Source organism: Paramisgurnus dabryanus, chromosome 6 (genome assembly GCF_030506205.2).
Source record: "Paramisgurnus dabryanus chromosome 6, PD_genome_1.1, whole genome shotgun sequence".
Classification (NCBI taxonomy): Eukaryota; Metazoa; Chordata; class Actinopteri; order Cypriniformes; family Cobitidae; genus Paramisgurnus; species Paramisgurnus dabryanus.
In genome coordinates this window covers 1,781,916-1,805,133 of record NC_133342.1, presented here as the reverse complement: position 1 = coordinate 1,805,133, position 23,218 = coordinate 1,781,916, and the positions used below count along the sequence as shown (strand labels likewise).

General features: G+C 38.8%; 2 protein-coding genes across 4 annotated transcripts in view; one reads left to right on the top strand and one right to left on the bottom strand.

Moving 5' to 3' along the window:
* LOC135748028 (partitioning defective 3 homolog) overlaps positions 1-23,218 on the bottom strand; it is a 147,059-nt gene that overhangs the window by 102,076 nt on the left and 21,765 nt on the right. For all 3 annotated transcript variants that reach the window (XM_065266101.2, XM_065266116.2, XM_065266106.2), the window contains exons 2-3: positions 13,050-13,151; positions 526-709 (exon numbers count right to left, since the gene is read on the bottom strand). In XM_065266101.2, coding sequence (XP_065122173.1) covers positions 526-709; positions 13,050-13,151 — 286 coding nt within the window. The remainder of the gene's footprint in view (positions 1-525; positions 710-13,049; positions 13,152-23,218) is intronic.
* Positions 4,639-8,471, top strand: LOC141282374 (uncharacterized). The gene is made up of 3 exons (XM_073815130.1): positions 4,639-4,721; positions 5,046-5,327; positions 5,385-8,471. The coding sequence occupies exons 1-3, from the start codon at positions 4,639-4,641 to the stop codon at positions 5,869-5,871; spliced, it is 852 nt and encodes a 283-aa protein (XP_073671231.1). The 3' UTR covers positions 5,872-8,471.

The following is a 23,218-nucleotide window of genomic DNA, read 5'->3' as shown; positions in this document are numbered from 1 at the left end:
ACGTAGCTATTGTTTAAGCCCTCAATGAACTAACATTTAAAAAAATGGGACATAATTGACCGTGACACTCAAGATGGCTACCAGGTAAGCAGTTCTTATTTTTTTCCCTCAAGATAAAAGTTTAAATTTTGTTTGTCAGTACCTAGATAACTTTTTAGTTCTCATTACCGAAACATGAGTTTGTAAATGCATATATTTAATGTAATATCATGTTGCGGTAATGATAATTGTTGATAATGATAATCTAAAAAATTAAAATAATTCTATAGGAAATATTTTTTAAAACCTCTAAAAATAATGGTTATAGTAAGTTCAGACCTCAATCTTATATGTGCAAAAAAAATTGGCTTCAAAAGCTTTTTAAAAATTCTGATGCTGGACAGCTTCCAAGTCTAGTTTTTGTGAGAATCCTTGACTTACAAAAACTTGACTTACAATACATGAGTCACTGTGCCTATAGTACTTAAATTAATTTTAATGTATAATCACACACACACACACACACACACTCTCTCTCTCTCTTACTGGTTCGAAGCGTGGAGGTGGTGACCTCTATCTCGCTCTGGGGCAGGTACGGCTGAAAGGCAGACAGTGGGGTGGAGGTGGATGGCTCTCCAGAGAAAATCTCCGGTGACTGTGTGCCTGTCGAACTCGCGCTGGTGCCGTCACCTCCAACGTGCGGCTCCTGTTCGTCATACACCGCCACCAACTACATAGTTATGAAAGAAAAGCATAAAGAAGTGAATAAAAATGAGTCTTAGTCCTGTAATTCAATTGGTTGAGCATTGCATTAACAATGGTTGAGAGGTCGATTCCAAGGGGACCACATACTGATAAAAATTCCTTAGCCCCAATGCACACCATAACTTGAAGGTGCATTGTGTAACTTTAAGTATGATATTTTGGCAGAATTGCAACATAATATACATAACTATATTATCAGTGTTGTATAAAGACCTTACACAATAAACTGTATTGTTTTTATTACCTTAGAATGAGCCACTTTTATCTACATACAACATGGGTTCCCTTACAAGAAAATAGTCGCCATTTATCTAAAGTAGCCCTTAACAGACAAACTGCTCTATAGAGCGTGTTTTGTTACTATGTTGTCTGAGACGATGATGTGTTTGTCCTTCGCCGGCTTCTGTAGCCTCTCTATGCGTTTCGAAAGGGAGGGGTGAGCTGTGGACTGAGCCGTTGGTTGCCATTCACAATCTTACCACTAGATGCTGCTAAAATCTAGACAGTGGACCCTTAAAGCAACGACTTTGCAATTTAGGACAAAATCGGATGAGGGTTGATTAAATGTACTTTTATAAATTTTAAAAATTCTGACAGTGTCTGAAATTTCTAGCCACATACTCTGACATTATGGATGTTTTTAGTTAAAGAAATTAAAACAATGTTAAACAAACAGTAATTATCTCATTTTAACAACGGAGTGCTCGTGAACTTGTTTATTCATGACCACAAATGGAGTTTTTTTTTAAGTCTGAAAAAGAGCTTCGTTTTGTGTGTGTGTGGCATCCTCTTTCAGAGTTTTAACTCCTCTGATGGCAACCCTTAAGATAATGTCGAATTTAGGACAGACGGAAACATCTCGTACCACAAAGTGAACATCTGGTCTCAATTATGTGTGTGTGAGTCAACATTAATAATCATGCTTTAGGCAATGGTTTAGTGGGTGGGTATAAATGGTTGGACACAGGGGCGTCATGCACCAAATATTTTTAAGGAGGCACAGTTTGCACAGCTACCCTTCATACTGTAATCATAATTATAACGTCAATTAAACATCAAAATCTTTATAGACTACACATACAAAAAGAGAAGCGTTTATGAATTACTTTAATGCTATTTTACACATTAATAAAAAAATCATGTGCTCAGCAGTCACATCTGTGATTGCTGTAATGATCAACACTGCATAAACAGTGAAGTAAAAAGAAACCTTTGATGCAACGTAAGCAGATCTAAACAAGCTCAAGTTACAAACTCGTAAGACCTCCGTTCATCTTCGGAACACAGTTTAAGATGTTTTATATTTAGTCTAAGAGCGTTCTGACCCTCCATTGAAAATCTATGTACAGTATACTGTCCATGTCCAGAAAGATAATAAAAACATCATAAAAGTACTCCATGTCCAAAAATAACAAAGATTACGACTTTATTCAGCATTGTCTTCTCAATGACACGGATGACGTGTTATCCTCAGACATGTTTATTTTTTAAACTTACAGCGTGAGTCTCCCTCAGACTGTAAACGAAGCCCGGGCGCATAAAAAAAAACAGCTGGGGCGCACCAGATAACACGTCAGCCACGTCACTGCAGTCATGTGACTTTAGTTTTGCTCATGCGCTTCAACAGACACGGAAGAGAAGACGATGCTGAATAAATTTGTAATTTTTGTTATTTTTGGACCAAAATTTTTTTTTGATGCTTCAACAAATTCTAACTGACCCACTGATGTCACATGGACTACTTTGATGATGTTTTTATTACCTTTCTGGACATGGACAGTATACCGTACATAGATTTTCAATGAAGGGTCAACAAGCTCTCAGACTAAATATAAAACATCTTAAACTGTGTTCCGAAGATGACGGGAGGTCTTACGAGTTTGAAACGACATGAGGGCGAGTCATTAATGACATTATTTTCATTTTTGGGTGAACTATCCCTTTAATGTAAACTAGTTATTATATTAGTACATGGTCTATTAACAGTTCCGTATACAACTTAATATATTTTATAAATATATAAGTAGCTTAAATGAAGAAATTAACAAGAATTAAGATAAAAAAATTGCTGTAGAAGTACTAAAAAATTGTAAGTTCATTTTAGCTAATGCATTAACTTATTGTTAACAAACACAACCTTACTTGAAGTGTTACCAATATATTTAAATTATTATTGGAACGCACATGATGATTATGCATCCCCTTAGATATAAACATCAAGAAGTGTACTTTAAACTATCATCTTTGTACACAGTTAATCCGCAACCGTGCCCAATGATGGCGCCAGCAAGTTTGTATAATTTATAATTAACTTTGTCCAGAATAAAGCATGCTCTGATCATATTTTGCCCATGAAGCAAAGTAACAGATAAAAAGATGCTTAATTGATTTTAAGGTTGAATGCAAAATCCACTTGGCATGAAGCCTCTGGCTGGACACACTCAGTTCATATGACACGCACATATGACTGAATGACAGTGGTCTGGACCAATCAGGAGAAGAGATGAAGGGCACTTTACCCAGAATTCACAGGGGTGGTCATCTACTGAGGGAAACAAAGCCTGTAGTGTATGTGTGTGTCCCTTCTGCATAAATAGCTGTGTCTTTAAATTGCTATGTCTGTAAGTGGATAAGTGTTAATGTCTGTTTTGTGTATGCTTTTTGTAAAGTAGGTTCTGCATTATGTCAAACGTTACACTTATGAAAACACATTCGTGGGAACGGGCATTTTCCCAGCTGTGTGTGTGAATGTTTAGTTAAAAAACATCTAAAACTCTGTGTACAGTATTTTTGGCACCACATGATCAATGATGTTGCCAACTTTAAGAAGGGCAGAGTGCAGCCAAAGGGGTTCGCATTTGATTCTTCACAAGACAAAAATACACTTTAGTCACACAAACGCCCCATCTTATTTACCTGTGTCACACCTACCCAAGAGACATACATGCTCTTAGCACAATTAGAGCTTAAATACTAAATCTCCCTCTCTCGCTCTCTCTCTCACCTCCATTGGGACACACTCGCTCTGTTCTGGGGTTTGGTGGTGTATACCTAATTAGAAAACTTGACAAACACATTTATTAAGTTACGAGCAGATACACTCTTCTTGTAAAGTAATGATTTGCCACATAACAAAAAATAAAGTAAGTTGTAATTCACTAATATGCTGCCTCTCGAATCTCATTTGTATTTCAGCGGCAGAGAAAATAATGAAAATGTAAATTTCCAGGTGATCCATGTCTTTAATGCACACACTCATATACCTCGTTACACACAAGGGAGAACAGCCGCAGCGCATAATATTTTTTTCCTCTATAGAAACAAAGAAATGGTGAGAGCAATGCGGTCTAAGGAGAAAATGGGGGAAACAATGGAGATGAAGGGAAAATTGATCACATAGATAAAGAAAATGTCCTATGCCATGTGTGTATTCCTGGCTGCTTGAGATATTTCAAACACACAATGAACTTTATTCATTACAAATAACAACTGCTGCAGACTTCTTTACTGGATACATAAACAAATATGACACCTCATGTATTACTGAGATGCACACACACACGGCCTCCACAGCTGGATGAGCAGCAGCAGTGTTGAGAAATCACTTTATGTGTTTCATAATGACTTTTAAAACATGAACTCACTGACCCAACTATACAAATCACATCTTACAAACGCATCCAACAAAAACAATGAGTTCAACGGCGGTCTGTGTGTGTGCAGAGTGCACTGACAGGAAGTTCCCAGGAGAACGCTTGTATACTTCCTTTGAGGAGATTCATTCCCTCATTTTAAAGGTTAAGATCTTTGAACTACACAATCTGTTGAACCCATCTAATTTTCTCTCTCTCACACACACACAAGGGCGGTCTACCCTATCGCCTACTTTAATACATGACTCACCAGATGGGACTGAACAACAAGGAAAAAAAGGGGAGCATAGAAGAAGAAAGGAGAGGACAGCAGAGCAGAGGAGAGTAGAGAAAAGAGAACAGAGGAAAGAAGAGGAGAGCAAAGGAGAGGACAGAAGAACCAAGAGACCCAGATAGATCAAAAGAAAACAGAAGAGGAGAGAAGAGGAGAAAAGATCATAAAGGTGCAGAAGAGAGGAACACAAGAAAAAAGCAAATAGAACAGAGGAGTTCATAGGAGAGGAGAGCAAAGGGAAGGAGAGGACAGAAGAGCTAATGAGAACAGAGAAGGCGAGACGAGACGAGAGAAGAGAGGAACAAAGGATGTAGCAGAGCAAAAGACAGAGAAGATCATAGGGGAGTAGAGAAGAGCAGAGGAGATTAAAAAAGAGCAAAGGAGAGGAAGGAACAGAGCATAGGAGAGAAGAGGAGATTAAAGAGGAGAGCAGAGGAGATCATAGATAAGCAGAGGAGAGAAGAGAAGAGGAGGGCAGAGGATAGAAGAGGAGAGCAAAGGGCAGCAGAGGAGATCAAAGATGAGCAGAGGAGAGAAGAGGAGATCAAAGAGGAAAGAAGAGGAGATCAAAGAATGGGCAGAGGAGAGAAGAGGAGATCAAAGACGAGAGCAGAGGAAATCAAAGAGAAGAAGAGGAGAGAAGAGAAGAGCAAAGGGCAGCAGAGGAGATCAAAGACGAGCAGAGGAGAAGAGAGAACAGTATAGGAGAGCAGAGGAGATCAAACAGGAGCAGAGAAGAGAAGAGGACAGAAGAACAAAGAGATCAAGAGAGATCAAAAGAGAACAAAGGAGAGAATATCAGAGGGGAGTACAAGAGAGGAGAACAAGAAAGATGAGAGCAGAAGAAAGGAGAACAAAGAAGAGGAGAGAAGAGAAGAAGAGAGCAGAGGAGAGAAGAGGAGAGCAAAGGGCAGCAGAGGAGATCAAATAAGAGCAGAGGAGAGAAGAGGAGATCAAAGAAAAGAAGATGAGAGCAGAAGTGATCACAGAAGAGCAGAGGAGAGAAGAGGACAGAAGAACAAAGAGATCAAGAGAGAGCACAAGAGAACAGAGGAGAGAATATCAGAAGAGAGTAGAAGAGAGGAGATTAAGAAAGATGAGAATAGAACAGAGGAGTTCATAGGAGAGAAGAGCAAAGGGGATGAGAGGACAGAAGAGCAAATGAGAACAGGGAAGGCAAGGCGAAACGAGAAGAGATGAAAGCAGAAGAAAAAGATGTAGAAGAGAGAGGATGAGAGGAGAGCAGAATGTAGCAGATCAAAGGACAGAGAAGATCATAGGGGAGTAGAGAAGAGCAGAGGAGAGGAAAAAAGAGCAGACGAGAGCAAAGCAAATGGCAAATGAGAGCAAAAGGGAGTAGAGAAAAGCAGAGGACAGAACAGTATAAGAGAGCAGAGGAGATCAAAGAAGAGCAGAGGAGAGAAGAGCAAGAAAGAGCAGAGGAGATCAGAGGACAGCAGAGGACCTCAAACAAGAGCAGTGGAGAGGAAAGAACAGTATAGGAGATGAGATCAAAGAAGAGCAGAGGAGAAAATAGGAGATCAAGGGAAGCAGAGGAGAGAAGACAAGAGGAGGGCAGAGGAGGGAAGGGGAGAGCAATGGGCAGTAGAGTATATCAAAGAAGAGCAGAGGAGAAAAGAGGAGATCAAAGGGAAGCAGAGGAGAGAAGAGGAAAGCAGAGGAGAGAAGTCAAGAGGAGGGCAGAGGAGAGAAGAGGAGAGCAATGGGCAGTAGAGTATACAGTATCAAAGAAGAGCAGAAGAGAAAAGAGAACAGTATAGGAGAGCAGAGGAGATCAAAGAAGAGTAGAGGAGAGATGAGGATATCAAAAAAGAGCAGAGGAGAGAAGAGGAGATCAAAGAGGAGCAGAGAAGAGAAGAGGACAGAAGAACAAAGAGATCAAGAGAGATCACAAGAGAACAGAGGAGAGAATATCAGAGGAGAGTAGAAAAGAGGAGATAAAAAAAGAGGAGAGCAGAAGATAGGAGAACAAGAAAAAAGGATAGCAGAAGAGAGGAGATCAAAAAAAGAGGAGAACAGACCAAAACAGAGGAGGGGAGAGGACAAAAGAGCAAATGAGAACAGAGCAGAGAAGAGGAGAAGAAAAGAAAGAAGAGGGGAATAGAACAGGATTTAGGATTTTTCAGGGATCATTTGATTTTTGGTTCATTCACACTGCCACTGATTTTCCGGAATCTTCGCATGCATTCACACAGATGTCGTGAAGATCCTGTAAAGACACTTAACGTATGTAAAGTCCTGCACTTGGTAGGTTTTATTCTGCAGTGTCTGAAGTTTGCTTATAATCCGTGATTTCTCTCTCGCAAAACCACACGTTTGCATCTTTGTTTATAAGATAATAAGGAGCATGTGACGTGTTGTTCTATTATGCTGCTGAATGTTCACAGTAAGGAGCGCCTGGACTTACGTTTTAGTCCAGTTTGCAGACATTTCTCATTGTGAATGTTAATCTTCATTTGATTCCCCCGGTGTCAAACAGCTGAACAATAACTTCACGTTGCGATGGCATGCCCCTTACCAGCATTGTTTCTGTTATGTGTTCACCCAGAATGCTTTCCATAAATGTTACGGCATTGTTACTAGGTCCCATTAACGAGAACGATCCTTCAACATTTACGGGACAAGTTTGTGTTCACACAGAAGGCTCCCTGGGACCAAAATGCTGTGTGAATGAGACTTAGGACAGAAGATCAAAGGGAAGATCGCAGAGGAGAGGAAAAAGAGCAAAACATAGCAAGGCAGAGGAAAGCAAAGGGGAGCTGAGAACATCAGAAGAAAGGACAATGAGTGGAAAAGAAAAGCGGAGAGCAGGAAAAACTAAGAGAGAAGAAATTACTGAACGTAATCATTATTTTAAAATGAATTATTATATTCCAGTTTCACTGTTGTTTTATACAAACTATAACCCCATTCACACAGACCTCTGGTCCCAGAAAATACCCGTAAAATTGCCAGACAAGCGTCTGTGTGAACAAAAACTTGTTCCGTTAATCTTCTGGGATCGTTGCCGGAAAGAGGACCTAGTAAGATACGCGGGTAACCCTCTGTGTGAACAAGAAGCCGCAAGAATGCCCTAAAGGGCGTGTCGAAGTGAGGACGCGCGCGTCATCATCACAACACAAGTTATGGTTCAGCTCCTTACAACGAGAGATAACATGCATATAAACATTCACCACGAGAAATGTTGCAAACTAGATTGAAGCAGTTATCAGGAAATGATATATGAGACGCATAAACAATGACGCACGTGCCGTAGTGAGGACGCGCGTGTCATGGCAACATGAAGTTGGTTCAACTCTTTAAAATGAGGGATTTACAACATTCACTACGAGAAATGTCAGCAAACTGGACTGAAGCAGATATCAGGTAAGTTAGCTTGTCATTTACTGCGTTGAAACGGAGATCATTCAGCAGCATAAAAGAATATCGCGTCACGTGCTCATTTGAGCTATAATAAACGAAAATACCCGCATGTCAAATATCCACTCTGAAGCTGAGATCATTCACCAGCATAGAACTGTGCGTTCACGTGCTCCTTTGTAGTCTTATTATAAACAAAAATGCACGCGAGTTGTTTCTGGAGAGAGAAATCATATATAATATGCAAACTTCAGACGCTGCGTAGAAGAGAGGGCGGGACTTTCAATAGGTCGCGTGTCTTTCCGGGACCATCAGATGCCGTGTAATCTTGGCAGTGTGAACAAACAAAAACTCTAACCATTCCGGAAAAATCCAGGATGCATTTTACGTGTATTTTACGGAATTTCTGTGTGAAAAGGGCTTATGATTATAAGGTTGTTTTCACATATGTTGGTGCGCACCGTGGTGCGGCCTCGGAGCGCACCAAAATACATTGTATCATTTTTCAGTTAGTGCGGTCCGTGTTCACATATATATATTTTTTACTTTATTCGAAATGCCGCACCGTGCACCATGTGACAACGGTCAGCGCTGTCATTGGTCTCTGACAGCTCTTACCGTCTCATGACCACCCCCACGTTTCCACGACAACCAGCTTGACAGGGAGAGCGCAGCTATCAAGATGTGGAGATAAACGATGCACGTCTTTGCGAAGTTTCTTTGCTTTAACGCGAAATTGCGTAGCTGTTCTATTAAAGCCTTTCTCACGGAGCCGTTTGCTAAAAGCCCGTAATGTCACTATTTGTGTGTGGAGGACAGCTATGCATTTATAAAATCATCAGCTCAAACGTAAAGGAGACAGCGAATCTCTATGCAACGGACCAGGATTGGCTTGTTTGTTGTTAACCCACAATATAACACCCGGCTCACGTGACAACGAAAGCCCAGCCAGTGGCTCAAACATGTGGAGAACTTCCTGTATTTGGTTCGGCCCGAGGTCCAGCAGTGTTCACACCACAGGTGGGTCGCCCCAGAGTTCGGCAACAGCCGCTCCGAGACCACCTGTTTAGAGCGGTCTCGGAGCGGTCGTTTAGTGCGCACCCGAGTGCGGCTGTTGTGTTCACACTGACCCAAACGCACCGTACTCGGAGCGACACGTCATTTGGGTCGACCTAAACAGTGTATATGTGAAAACACCCTAAGAAGGCACCATAATCCTGGAATGTTCTTGTTACAAATTTGTATATACCCCAGTGGGGAAAATGACTCATAAACAGTTCAGGATCCATTTCACAAGAAGAAAAAAACAATTTTAGGAGTACATTAGCAAATAAATAGCCTGAAAGCTAATAGACAAGAACTAAAAGCCACAAAACCCAGATTTTGATTGCCTGGGCTTTTTAAGGAGGTTTTGCCTAACAACTTCCCTATCCAACCACCCCGCCAGAAACACTATCAGCCTCTCAAAGCATATCCATTTAAACTCTCATGTCTCCTATTGCTTATTAATATGAGCATATGATTTTAGACCTTTTCACAGAGACATTACGAAAAAAAAAACAGAAAATGCATCCGGGATGTGTTTGATTTTTGGTTCATTCACACTGCCAACGATTTTCCGGAATCTGTGGGGCTGTTTACACTTTGTATTAAGATGTGTTTTCATCGATCGGATCACAAGTGGACGAGAGACACACATTACGTTTACACCTGGTATTTAAATCCGTCTCTTTTGTCCGCTTTCGACCGCTTCTGTCCTGAATACTGTGAGGGGACGGTCCGTGAGACGGTGGGCGAGTCTCTCTGCTGTCATTCAAATGCGAGCGGGAGTAATGATGAGTTTATATGGACGCAAACTAATATTATGTCAGAGTCCGCTGCTTGTTTAGCAAGTAAACATGCTGCACAGTTTTTTGTACGTGTGTATGTAAGAGCTTTCTCTGAATTTTCAGCGCAATTGATGAAATAGGATCGCGCAACTTTCACGCTTTCAAAACGAAACTACGGAGAACACCCGCAGTAGTTTTATCAATGAAAGGCTAAAAATAGCGCTGTTCACCGTATGTTCAAGCCAGACGTCAAAAAAGACGTAAAAACTTGTGTTTAATACCTCAGATTAGATAAATGGGCGGAGAGAAGGCGGTCGCGTGTGGCATTCAACCACATTTGCGTTCCGCAACTCCAAAGCGATCCGATCGAAAGTGGTTTCGACTACCTCTGGATGTGGTTGAAAGTGGTCGAAAGTGGACACGTTCAAAACGTTTTGAACACCGTTTACACCTGGCATTAACGTCATCCACTTGTGATTTGATCAACGAAAACGCATGTTAATGCCAGGTGTAAACAAGCTCTGTGTGTGCGTTCACGTGATGCGTTTAAAGTCCTGCAATTAGTAGTTTTCTTTCTCCGCAGTGTCTGAAGTTTGCTTTTATCTGTTATTTCTCCCTCCAGAAACCATTTGCGTGCATTTTTGTTTATGATAAGACAATATAATTGTTATAAATCGTAACCATTATCTTATATATCCTCTATATAATCAGCTATATCTGTCTCACTCCCAAGGGTTTTTCCCCTCCTAGGATTTTTTGCCCACAGGGTCTTTCTCCTAGGAGGTTTTTTTTCAACCCCTGGGTAGTCTGCTGACATTGGCTTAACTTAGCACCCTCTTACATAGGTTACATTTTTACTACGCTCGCTAATATGGTCAATCTTAACCGCTGTATTCTGCTGTTTATGTTTTAAGTTTTTCTGTGTTTTTTCCTGCATCTATTAATGTAAAGCTGCTTTGAAACAAATAAACAACTGTAAAAAGCATTATATAAATAAAATTTAATCGAATATACAGGAGAGCGTGACGCGCCATTCTTTTATGCTGGTGAATGATCTCAGCTTCAAAGTGGATATTTGACGAGCTCCCTGATTTCTGTTTCATTCCAGTTTGAAGACATTTCTGATCGTGAATGTTAATGTGCATTTAAAGCCTCCGTTTTAAAGAGCTGAACAACATTTGTTGCGATGATGTGCATGCATTTTTGTTTATTTTATGCTCATATATGAGCTTGTGACGCGCTATTCTTTTATGCTGCTGAATGATCTCAGCTTCAGCATGGATAGTGATGAGCTCCATGATCTCTGCTTCAGTCCAGTTTGCTGACATTTTACGTCATGAATGTTAATCTGCATGTTAATCCCTAATTTTAAAGAGCTGAACCATAACCTCTTTGTTGTGATGACACCGGAGTCCTCAATACGGCACGCACCTTGTGGCATTGTTTTTGCGTCTTGTTCAAACAGAGGGCAGTCCGGAAATGTTATGGGAATATTATGGGAATATTACTAGGTCCTTTTTCCAAGAGCCATCCCAGAACATTTAGGAGACGTGTTTGCGTTCACACAGAGGCCTGCCAATTTTAGGGGGATTTTCTGGGACCAAAGTGCTGTGTAAATGAGACAAGGTAGCACAATGCAACAGAACACCAGTACAAATCCAAGAAGCACACGTACACACTCCAGGTCAAATATATCACTGCAAGCACTGATTCACAGACATGTCCTGTTAAGTCTCCAACACTCCAAACTTCCCCAAGACTTCGGGAAAAACATCCACACAAACAAGCCGTCCACACGTACAGCTTTGACCGGAAGAAGCATGTTTAGATGCTTTACACCTTCCTGCTTAAGAGACGACAGAGGACGCTATCAAAGAAAGAGGGGAAGTAACACAAACAGAGAGAGCAGGAAGGAGGTGAAAAATGCTGGGAAGTCTAAGCTGTCATATCTGAGGCTTTGGCGCCCTCCACTGTCCTGAAGCAGAAATGCACACAGGAAGTTTAAAGGATGAAGAAAATTCTAATTTCGGTGCTTCCCTATACATACACAAGCAAGCTGAGATAACAGAAATGTTCAATGTGTATACAAATGTAAATGTGCATTCATGTTGGACAGCTTGCCGTTGAATTCTGCGTGTTTCTGTGTATTGTTTTCTTTGTTATTGTGGGAATACTGGTGCATGATTCACACGAACCCACATTTATTGTACTACTTCCTGTTTGCGGACGGCAGTTCCTGTTGCCACAGCTGTGGTCTGAGTCATTCATTTTATCATCGTATAATACAGGGATGTGGTGATACACAGGCTTATAGAAGTTATCGGCTTTCAATTGTAAAACTACATCAGCTGGCCGTAACTGTGGCTGTATGGTCGCTCGCACTTCTTCAGACACAGATGAGAAGTCTGTGTGAAAGCTGTGGCCTTTTTACATCACACAGAGAACTAAAATAACTCTCACACGCCCAGGCACACCCACCACATCAAAAGCACTCCATTCTTGCTAAGTGTTTGTGGTCTCGGTAAGCCGATATCATCTGTTCTGGGTCAGCAGTGTTTTAAAATGTGCACAGACATTGTACTGCTGGTGTCTGGCCAGAAGGGGTCAGCGTTGCCCTGCAGTCATAATATCCAAAGACAGGCAGCAGCTCTCATTCTCGTTTAGTTTTTTGTTGACATTTGTTAATTCTTTGAAATACTTCAAATGATCAATGTCTACCAAATTTCAATTTTGTGCTGTTTATAGGGGAAATCTGCATGTTTAAATAGACTTGGAGTTCATTGGTAGCTGAAGTAAATGATCAAATTAAACAAAATATCTAGCAAAAATTTAAAGAGCGGGAAATGTACAGAATATATGAATGAAGGTGGTTTGGAAATCTGCCGGACACAGATTCCCAGAAGATTTAGTGATGTCACAAAATAAAACACTGGAATTTAGAGCTATATGTGTGTGTGTCCATCCTGAAATGAGGTCATGGTTATTGGGAGACAAGAGTCATCTAATACCTATAACTAAGATATATACTATTAAACCCTCACAAGCCCGATTTAGAACAGAATGTAAGCAATGTGTGAGGGTGTATTTATGAATATGTTGTTCAGTGACACTGTGTATGTGTGTGTATGTGTGTGTTTGTTTGTGTGTGTGCGTGAGTGCGTGTCTCACTCTGTCTTTGTCGTCCGCAACGTCGGACAAAACATCATCCAAATCCAGAATTCCTCCATCACCGTGTTCAAGTCTGTAGACCTGCACCCAGTACTCTTCACCCTGAGAGAGAGAGAGAGAGAGAGAGAGAGAGAGAGAGAGAGAGAGAGAGAGAGCGCGAGAGAGAGAGAGAGAGAGAGAGAGAGAGAGAGAGACAAAGAGCGAGTTAACAAATTATATCAAAAACTCTTTTCTCAAAGGCAGGGTATCTGATTTGATCCAGAAACATTTTTAGTTATGCTAGTTAAAAGTCTCCTCACATCCTGATAGCAATCACTATGTTAAGTTGTTTAAATGTATTTGTAGAAATTTATGTCATCTGTGAAAGGCGTAGGACCAAAAAACTTTCAACCAATCATAGATCCCGGTCCGAACGGACGTTGCCTTTTTGTCCTTTTTTTTGCGTAATTTGAATGCCACCGCACAGCCTGTTCACACAGACATCATACGTCTTAGGCGCGTTCACGTGCGCTCACCTCCCGTCTATAAACTGAGGGAGAGAAGGCAAACTTTTCTGCTGAATTGATAACCTGTTTATGTGTTTTGAAAGAGGCGTGACTTTGGATGGCGATTTGAATGGAGGGTGGGTTTGAGATTTCATTGCTAGTCGGCTACCATTAGCATCTTTCAAAATTAGATACCCTACCTTACGAGTTTGACTTGAGAAAGACTAACAGTAGACATACAGACAGAGGACACTTAACAAAATGAAGAAATGCACACAGATAAAGAGGGTTTAACCAATCAGGATAATGCACCTGAATGTAGAACATCACCCAGACATCACACACAGGTCATTACACACACACACACACACACACACACACACACACACACACAGGTAAACAGTGCATTCAGGCAGACAGCTGTAACTGTAGCTTAAAATCACAGACAGGCCCAAATTTCACAGAGGCTTACAAAACAAGCTTTTTAAAGTGAAGCCTGCTCGGGGAAAAGTCTGCACTTAGTTTTTCTTGTATTCTAGGTAATTAGAATATCTAAATATAAGTCTTATATCTTTAATATATTCTGGTCCACTCCACATATATGGCTTGTATTCCTCCTTCAATTCATACTTCTGATTAGGACCTATGCGTATATCTCTTCGTGGCCTGACATGCACCTCTCTAGAAATGTAACAACGCATCAATTCTATGCAGATCGCAAGGGCTGTGATTGGTCTGCCAGAACCCATCCCTCGGGTCAAAAAAATTGGTGTTGCATTTTGAAACAGTAAAAATAAAGACAGACCAAGTTGAAGATTAAAACATATTTCGAGCAGCAACAAAAATTGATGTCTACTGTCTACACAACAAGCTGGCTGCTCTTTCTTCAGCCTCAATACTATGTAGAGTTCTTCATAGGGTCCACTTAGATCCGATTTATGCACATCAGGTAAAAAGTAGGGGTGTAAATCGGACAGTTCATTGCGATACGATATCTGTTATCTCCGCCAGTGATGCGGTATTTGCCGGATCATAAAACAATGTTTTTAAGGCAATTACGATTTGATTCGGTTACTTTATTGATACTTTAATACTACAAGCAGTTACATTTTTAATAACTGTAAATGCAACCAAAATATATAACATGAACGTTAAATTAAACTCTTTAAATCTCTGTCCCAATTAGGACATTTACAACAACAAATTAAGTAGGGATGCACCGATATGGAAATTTTGGGCGATACCGATAACCGATAACTCTTTATATTTGGGGGCCGATAACCGATATATATATATATATATATATATATATATATATATATATATATATATATATATATATATATATATATATATATATATATATAGGCCGATAAATATTCATATTAATTTCACAATAAAAAACTCCCAGACCGCGGACATTTTGTCTTTGCGCTAGACTAGCATACTCTTCTTGAGCCCGCAACACGTGTCATCTTCATGCTATGTCACAGAAAGCACCAATCGCAACTCCACATGGCAGGCAATGAACAAGTGAAGTGGTTCAACAAACCGAAATAACCGAAAATATTAAAAATAAGCAGTTATCGGCCGATAACGATATGTCGGGCGATATATCGTGCATCCCTAAAATTAAGAATAAGTGAATACACTTTTTTTTAAATAAAGAAAGAAAATTTCACATAAAATCAAAGGTTTATGTGATGGCAAAGGTTTTCTGCCAATAATTTTGTATTTGGAAAATGGATTATACAAACAATTTCCAAACCCACGATTTGAGTCCAATAGCAGTCACAACATCTTTGCTGTGTTTTTCCTGCTACAACCACATTGTTGCTGCATTGCATTCACTTGCTGACACTAGCACACTTCAACATTTATATGTACACAAAAACAGACTCACGCTTTTATAGTCGCCTCAGTGCTCGTTTTTATCAGTTTTCTTCTTTGCAACTATATTGGTGGTATGACAGGCGGGAGGCTGTCTACGTTGAATTCTTTATAATAGACAGCAAAGACGTCCAAGTTAAATTTGACAAATAAATGAAAAATGCATGCTTTGTCGGAGATGGGTAGATGGACGTCAACGAATGAGGACGCAGAGTGTGTCAAAATAAAGGTACCTCATATCGATATTTTGTGTGTGGCATCAATGCATTGTGGGTGATTCTCACAAAACCATTGAAACACCACGGCACTAATGATTTTAGCTATAAAATGTGTAATATAGTAATATTAAAAAGCATCAGAATTAACACAATACTGTGTTCTACCTTGCACAATGTGTGATTTCAACATAAGAATTTATAATTTGTCAATTTTATCTCATTTTCTGCTGAAATTCTCATTACCGCAATGTGTCCGGCTGTGTTTGAACATGCGTTATATGCTAATTTAATCAAATTAACACAAAATATAGTTTTGCTAGACTACTTTAGATGACAGAAAAAATATTTACTGAATATTCATGTATAATAATAATGAAGAAAAATTAGGAAAATGATGTGTCCATGCCTGATGTTCTCATCCTCCGCAACTCTTTTTGAGAACAGTTTAAGCACCCATACAGAATTTGAATAAAGTTTGATTTTGAGTGACCAAGCACATGGACCAGTTACTTCAAGATGGCTACCAGGTAAGATCATTTTATTAGAGTTAATTTGAAATATTGTCTTGTCAGAATGCTTACACGACATTTTGATTATCATTACCGCAACAGATGCTTATTAAATGTTAATTTAATTAATAGAAGCATAATACTTTGATTTTAAATGCATGTGCAGAATCTCCAAATTATGTTCTTTCAGGTTTGTCATGTCATTTTGAAAATATGTCAGTGTTGATGTTTTCTGACTGTTGCGGTAATGAGATTTTTTAGGACTAATTTTTTAAATTATGTTACAAAAGTGTTAAATGATAAGTAAAAGTGTTTAAATTAATGTTTTCATTTACTCCAGACTTTGTTTTTCAATGTCTGGTGGGAAAAAAGTAAATTTAAGCAATTTTTACATTTTCATGCTTGACATTTTTAAAACCAAGTTTTCGTGAGAATCACCCATTGTATTGTTACAAATTTAATCGATGCATCAATCCATATTAATATAGTAAAAAGTAATTCGGGTCATTTCGGGTAGGGCTGTAACGATTAATCGCGTGTCCCATTAGAAATGCCTGTCTGAAATCAAGGCTGGGATTCTTTGTTTCATGCACAGCTTGGGCGTGTACTATGGCGTTTTGGTCAGTAGGAAGTCCTTATCAATCTAAAATCATTATGAGTCAGAGTCTTTTATAACGAGCATTTTAAAAAGCAACACTTGTTAAATAAAAATCATTCAAAATATTCTTTATTATCATGAAAATACCTGAAACAATTTGAAGAACAGCGATATAAATATTCCTGTAGACATTTCCTGGAATAGTGTTTGTAATGCTACTCCTTCTGTGGCACAAAGGGTGTTTTTGCAAGAAAGTGGTGAGTGGTGTTCGGACGTGCCGGGATTTCACAGTAATTCATTAAAATTCATTCATTGAGAAAACACACATTTGCTCGATTAATCGTTACAGCCCTAATTTTGGGTCAGGTGCATTGCTTTGGACCCGAGAAGACCTCTACTGTGTATCCACCACTACTGGTAACATACCAGAATTGAATTGAATTGAAAAAAATACCCCTGAAATCTGCTTACTAGTGATCTGCATGGGTTATTATTGCACATATCGATGTGAACAACGACACAGAAGTATAAAGACAACTATGGCGCAGAAGTATAAATCAGCCTTTAAAGAAATACAATCTCCTCAATAATTCAATTTATGAATGTGGCAGATGCTTTTATCCAAAGCAACTTTAGTACGTAAGTTTAAAGGTTCTGGGCACCAACAAAAATTATGACAAAAATAGCAAAGCAAAGACGTGCATCAAAACAATTTACAATAAGGGTACGAAAACTCGATCCTGGAGGGTCGGCGTCCTGCAGAGTTAAGCTGCTGCCAATTCAATTAATGTGGCAGGTGTGCTGAGACAAGTTGTAGTTAAACTCTGCAGGACACCGACCCTCCAGGACAACGTTTGTGCACCCCTGACCTATAATGAACAAGCAAACAAACACTCCTATTATGCCAGCCAATCATAAGTCAATGTCTTAATGTACTAATTTCCAATGAACCAATCAGAGCTGACTCTACCTGTTCAGCCCGGCCTTTTTCTTCTCCGAGTCTCTTCTGCAGAGAGAAGTGATGCTTCCACATCCCTAACCATCACAATCTACCCTGCAGACAGACAGACAAGACCAGCGCAGTGTTTTTCTGTCTTCTTGTGTTTATTTTTTTCTGCCACTCACTTCACAAGCAAATAGCTGAGGACACATGCCGTAACATGAGAAGTTCACTCTCAGAAAGACCTCTCTGTTTGTGTGTGTGTGTGTGTGTGTGTGTGCGTGCCCGCGCGCGCATGTGCATTTGTAAGCAGAGAGGATTGTATTCCATCAAAAGACAACTGAGTGCTATTTGATACATGAGAGGCCATGTCTTATTGAACAGCTGAGAAAGGCTAAGAAGCGCAAAGTAACAAGCTTATATATACATATATTAACATTTATGCATACTGTGTACGTGTGTGCATGTGCTATGTAACGTTAATTAATGTTTGGTAATGCAAGTCCATGTTTATTATGCTAATAAAGCTTCTAAAAATCTCTGGAGAAAGCACACGTCCACTTACCCAAACATGCAGTCTAATAAGGGACCATCGTCATCTACCAACAGAGAGCAAAGTGTTTCCATGAGAAAGAGCCTTTATGAAGCCTCTTTTCTTACAAATCGCCTTTCATTCAGCAAAACGCAGGAAATAGGAGTCATTTCGCAGCCCTTACTGAAAGACGTGCAGCTATTATAAGCATATACTCTGAAGAGGCATCTGAAATATTTAACTAAACAAATAGTAAACATATGAAACATACCCTACATAAAAACTGGTAGAACGAGAGAAGAGTCCAAAAGAGAGAAGGGAAATATGGATCTAGTTAGACCAACAATTGGGTTTGTCTTAGGGATGCACGATATATCGGGCGACATATCGTTATCGGCCGATAACTGCTTATTTTTAATATTATCGGTTATCGGTCTGATAGCAAAATTAGGCCGATAAATGAAAGCGATAAATGATGGATTATTTCGGTTTGTTGAACCTCTTCACTTGTTCATTGCTGGCCATGTGGAGTTTTGATTGGTGCTTTCTGTGACATAGCACAAAGATGACACGTGTTGCGGGCTCAAGAAGAGTATGCTAGTCTAGCGCAAAGACAAGATGTCCGCGGTCTGGGAGTTTTTCATTGTGAAATTAATATGAATATTTATTGGCCTATATATATATATATATATATATATATATATATATATATATATATATATATATATATATATATATATATATATATATATATATATATATATATATATATATATATATATATAAAGAATATATGTATATGTTATCGCCCCCCAAATATAAAGAGTTATCGGGTATCGTACCGGCCAAAATTTCCATATCAGTGCATCCCTAGTTTGTCCATATATTACCCAACCAATTAATACTTTGTAAATATATCTATCCATATCTGCACTTTGTTTTACTAGCTGGGTACCCATTTGCGCATTTTGAAGTATTGCATAAGAATTAAGTGATGGAAATGCCAAATTTCGAATAAAAAAAAAGTTTTTTACACTTGCTTGAGGTGGTTTTTGAAAAAAATGTTTTTGCAAATAATGGGATATGGAAACATTTGGGTCAGTGACAAAAACGATTTGGCAAAATGAGAAAATCAAAAATCTTTTTAAATAACTTGTTTTAAAAGCATGCATCAGGTTTATTTCAAAGCACAGTTTATGATAATTTTATGCAATAAAAAAATTACATTTGCACCAATTTTATGAATATTAAGACTGAATGGACATGAAAATGTCAAATGGTGTAACCGCCAATTTTGCCAAAGAATGGGAAAATTTAATATTTTATCCACCTTGATGGCATGTAAGCATTATCATCAAAAAAACATTTTAAAATTGTATTGTATTAGTTACTTCTAAATGTAAATTTTAAATGTGTTTTTGTAATATTTGTCCTGACATAATGCTGAAAACAGCTCTGTTTTCTAAATAATCTTTGACAAATTATGTAAAAATGTATGTAGAAAAAAATCTTATTACACTAAACTAGATGATTATATTTTATTCCACATTTTTATTAATATATTTATTTTTCATTTAAAAAGTACTAGTTACACAAATTCACACAGACCGGTTATACCACATTGACATTTTTTCAATTATCCCCCAAATATTCTTTCTTAATGAAATTAAACCAGAAATTTTAGACTTGGTCCTCAAAAAAGAGAATGCAATTAATCTGCAAATTTTTTTGAAATGTTAACCCTTTCACATTTAATTGAACCATACAGACAATAATTAATGTCACGTCATTGACCCATTTGCTGAATAAATTCCCACGTGACTTATTGTCTAGCTGTATCAGCTGATGTTGTTTTTCCCATATTTGTGGCTAGACATCATCGTAATGCCCTTGCTGCTAGTGCCTGCATCAAAAATAGGGCTGTGCAGAAATATCGACACAGTTAAAGGGATACTTCACCGATTTAGCATTCAGCTTTGTATCTGTAGAAATCTGGCAGTATTACTGAATGACCATGTTTCCCTCCATCATTTCCCCCTGAGAGGAGAGATATCTGCATTTTGGTTCTGCAAAAAAGTCCTCCGATGATGCAAAAATCGTCATATTACATCATCGGAGGACTTTTTTGCAGAACCAAAATGCAGATATCTCTCCTCTCAGGGGGAAATGAGGGAGGGAAACATGGTCATTCAGTTATACTGCCGGGTTTCTACAGATACAAAGCTGAATGCTAAATCGGTGAAGTATCCCTTTAACTATCGTGATAACTTTTTCCACGATAGTGTATCAATATTTCAATCTCTACTATCTGTATTTTGAAAAACCCATCAAATTCCTCTGTGTGCATCAAACAACCTCTTCCGCCGCTGCTGCTCTCCAGTTGTCTGTCATATACGGCCATTCGGCCAATGTTTCAGAAGTTAGAAAATGTCCGAAAATTTAAAAACACCTGCAGCTTTCAAAGCCGACGTGTGGAAGCACTTTGGCTTTAAAAAATTTTTTTTAAGTCAGCTCTACTTTTTTACATTTTTGATTAAAAAAAGAAAGAAAAAGTATTGCATTGTATCGCAACATGCATCGTACTGTACCGAATTGTATCGTTCCGCAACACATCGCATCATGACCAATGTATCGTACGTAATATGTATCGTATCATGAGGCCCTTGCCAATACCCAGCCCTAATCAAAAGTCTGCATTTCTTTTTCTGTGCACAGCCTTCAGTTTGGCAAATACAAGCTGCACTGCTACTAAACGAATAACTTGCCAAATCGTAACTAAATGCAGTCCTGTCCCCATTTTCTAAGCGTGCCTTGTTTTATTTACTGTTGCTTACTAGGTTACCAATACCACCGCCATTCGTTTAAACAACTTGATGGAAACTCACCTAATTCACATATGTTTGTTTTGCTTTATTTGCGATATTTTAAAAGATTTGCTACATGTTTCGATGGAAACCCTTTCATAACCTGACCAAACCCCAATAACCCACCTGCAAGTTTATGTGCCACACAATACTGTCTGATTTTAGAGACGATGCAGAACCCAAGAACTCACTCCGTGAAGCTGTTCTTCCTCCGCACACTCAAAACAGACTCAATTAAATCACATCCATTAAAGCCTCGTCTGAGGGTTAAATATAGAAACATCATCATCATCATCATCCGCTGCACCAGCAGCAGGACAGAGATAAATCACTGTTAACCTCATGATAACTGCTACTGGTTCAGCAGAGGCTTAAACAAGATCAAAACACGTTCCTACACTGCTAGTACAGTTCATCAGTTATTACAAAATGTATTATTTTAACACTATAAAAAAAAATTGCATGCATACCATGTAGAGATACATGGATAAATCTTAATTTAATGATGAATCTAGATGTTATTAGGTATAGGAATATTATAGTTACCCTACCAATGAAAATCCTTCACAATAACTCTCCTCATGGACATCCCAGGTGTAAATGACTTCCTTCCTTCCTTCAGTTGAACACAATCGAGCTTTATTAAATAATATCCTGGTCTTCCTTTCTTTTGGAGCTTTAAAATCATGGCCCCTATGCTAGCTAGTAAGAGCCTAGGTATTATTTAGGCCTGGGGTTCTCAACCTTTTTCAAGTAACGGCCCACCAATGACTGGGGTACACCTGGTGGTACCCCTGTAGATGAACGAGGAATGGCATTGCTTCCAATGGAAAAACCAAATACATATTTAAAGGTAATATAAACACCGGCAGAAAACTTTAAAAGACCATTTGAAGACAGTTTTCAGTTTATCTAAATGTACTATTTATAGGTATGTGTTTTGAGTAAAAATTATAATTTTTTTGTGTCATTCTATCAACTAGAGCTGCCTAACGATAAGTCGCGACTAATCGTTTGCAGAATAAAAGTTTTTGTTTACATAATAAATGTGTGTGTAATGTGTATAATAATTATGTGTATATATAAATGCACAGGCATGCATGTATATATTTACGAAATATTTTCATGTGTATATTTTTAATATTTATTATATCAATATGTTTTTTCCTTAAAAATACACATGTTTGTATTTATATATACATAATATTTGTTGATGTACTGTATATAATAATTATGTAAACAAAAACTTGAATAATTATTAGGCAGCCCTACTAGGGATGCTCCGATCGATCGGCCGCCGATCGGTATCGGCCGATAATGGCATTAAATGACTCGATCGGTGCTCGCTAAATCTGCCGATCTCATAAACCGATCTTTCTGTTTACTTTTGTCATCAAAAGGATCCTGAATGCTGTTGCAATTAAAGAAATTTTTTACGTGGGCGGTGGCTGAACGCAGTCAAGCAGCTGTGAGGAAAATAAAAGTTTAAACGCTCAAAACGTTAAGACGCATGCAAATAAGAAACTTTTGGCATGAGGATGCAATTGTCCGTGATAGAGATGTGTTGTATACGCTGTTTGATGGGGATGTGAAGACGCCTCGCGCTGTTTACCGAAGCGCGTCCTCATACGCATATCTCTGTAAAGGCAAAGAGAGACATACAAATCTGCACGCTGCACATGAGCAACAGGTTGTAAAAATGCTTATGATGCTTTACAACCTGTTGCTCATGTGCAGCGTGCAGATTTGTATGTCTCTCTTTGCCTTAGATATGCGTATGAGGACGCGCTCCGGTAAACAGCGCGAGGCGTCTTCACATCCCCATCAAACAGCGTATACAACACATATCTATCACGGACAATTGCATCCTCATGCCAAAAGTTTTTTATTTGCATGCGTCTTAAAGTTTTGAGCGTTTAAACGTTTATTTTCCTCACAGCTGCTTGTCTGCGTTCAGCCGCCGCCCACACACACAGAAGCCTGTCATCAGTGCACGTGAACAGAGCGATCTCTCTCTCACGTCTTAAAGCTGCAGTAACCTAATTAATCTCTCAATAAAATCACTCTCTGCTCTTGACTAAAGAATTTTTATACTGCATACGAATGCGTGTATATTTAATTAATACAGTAAAG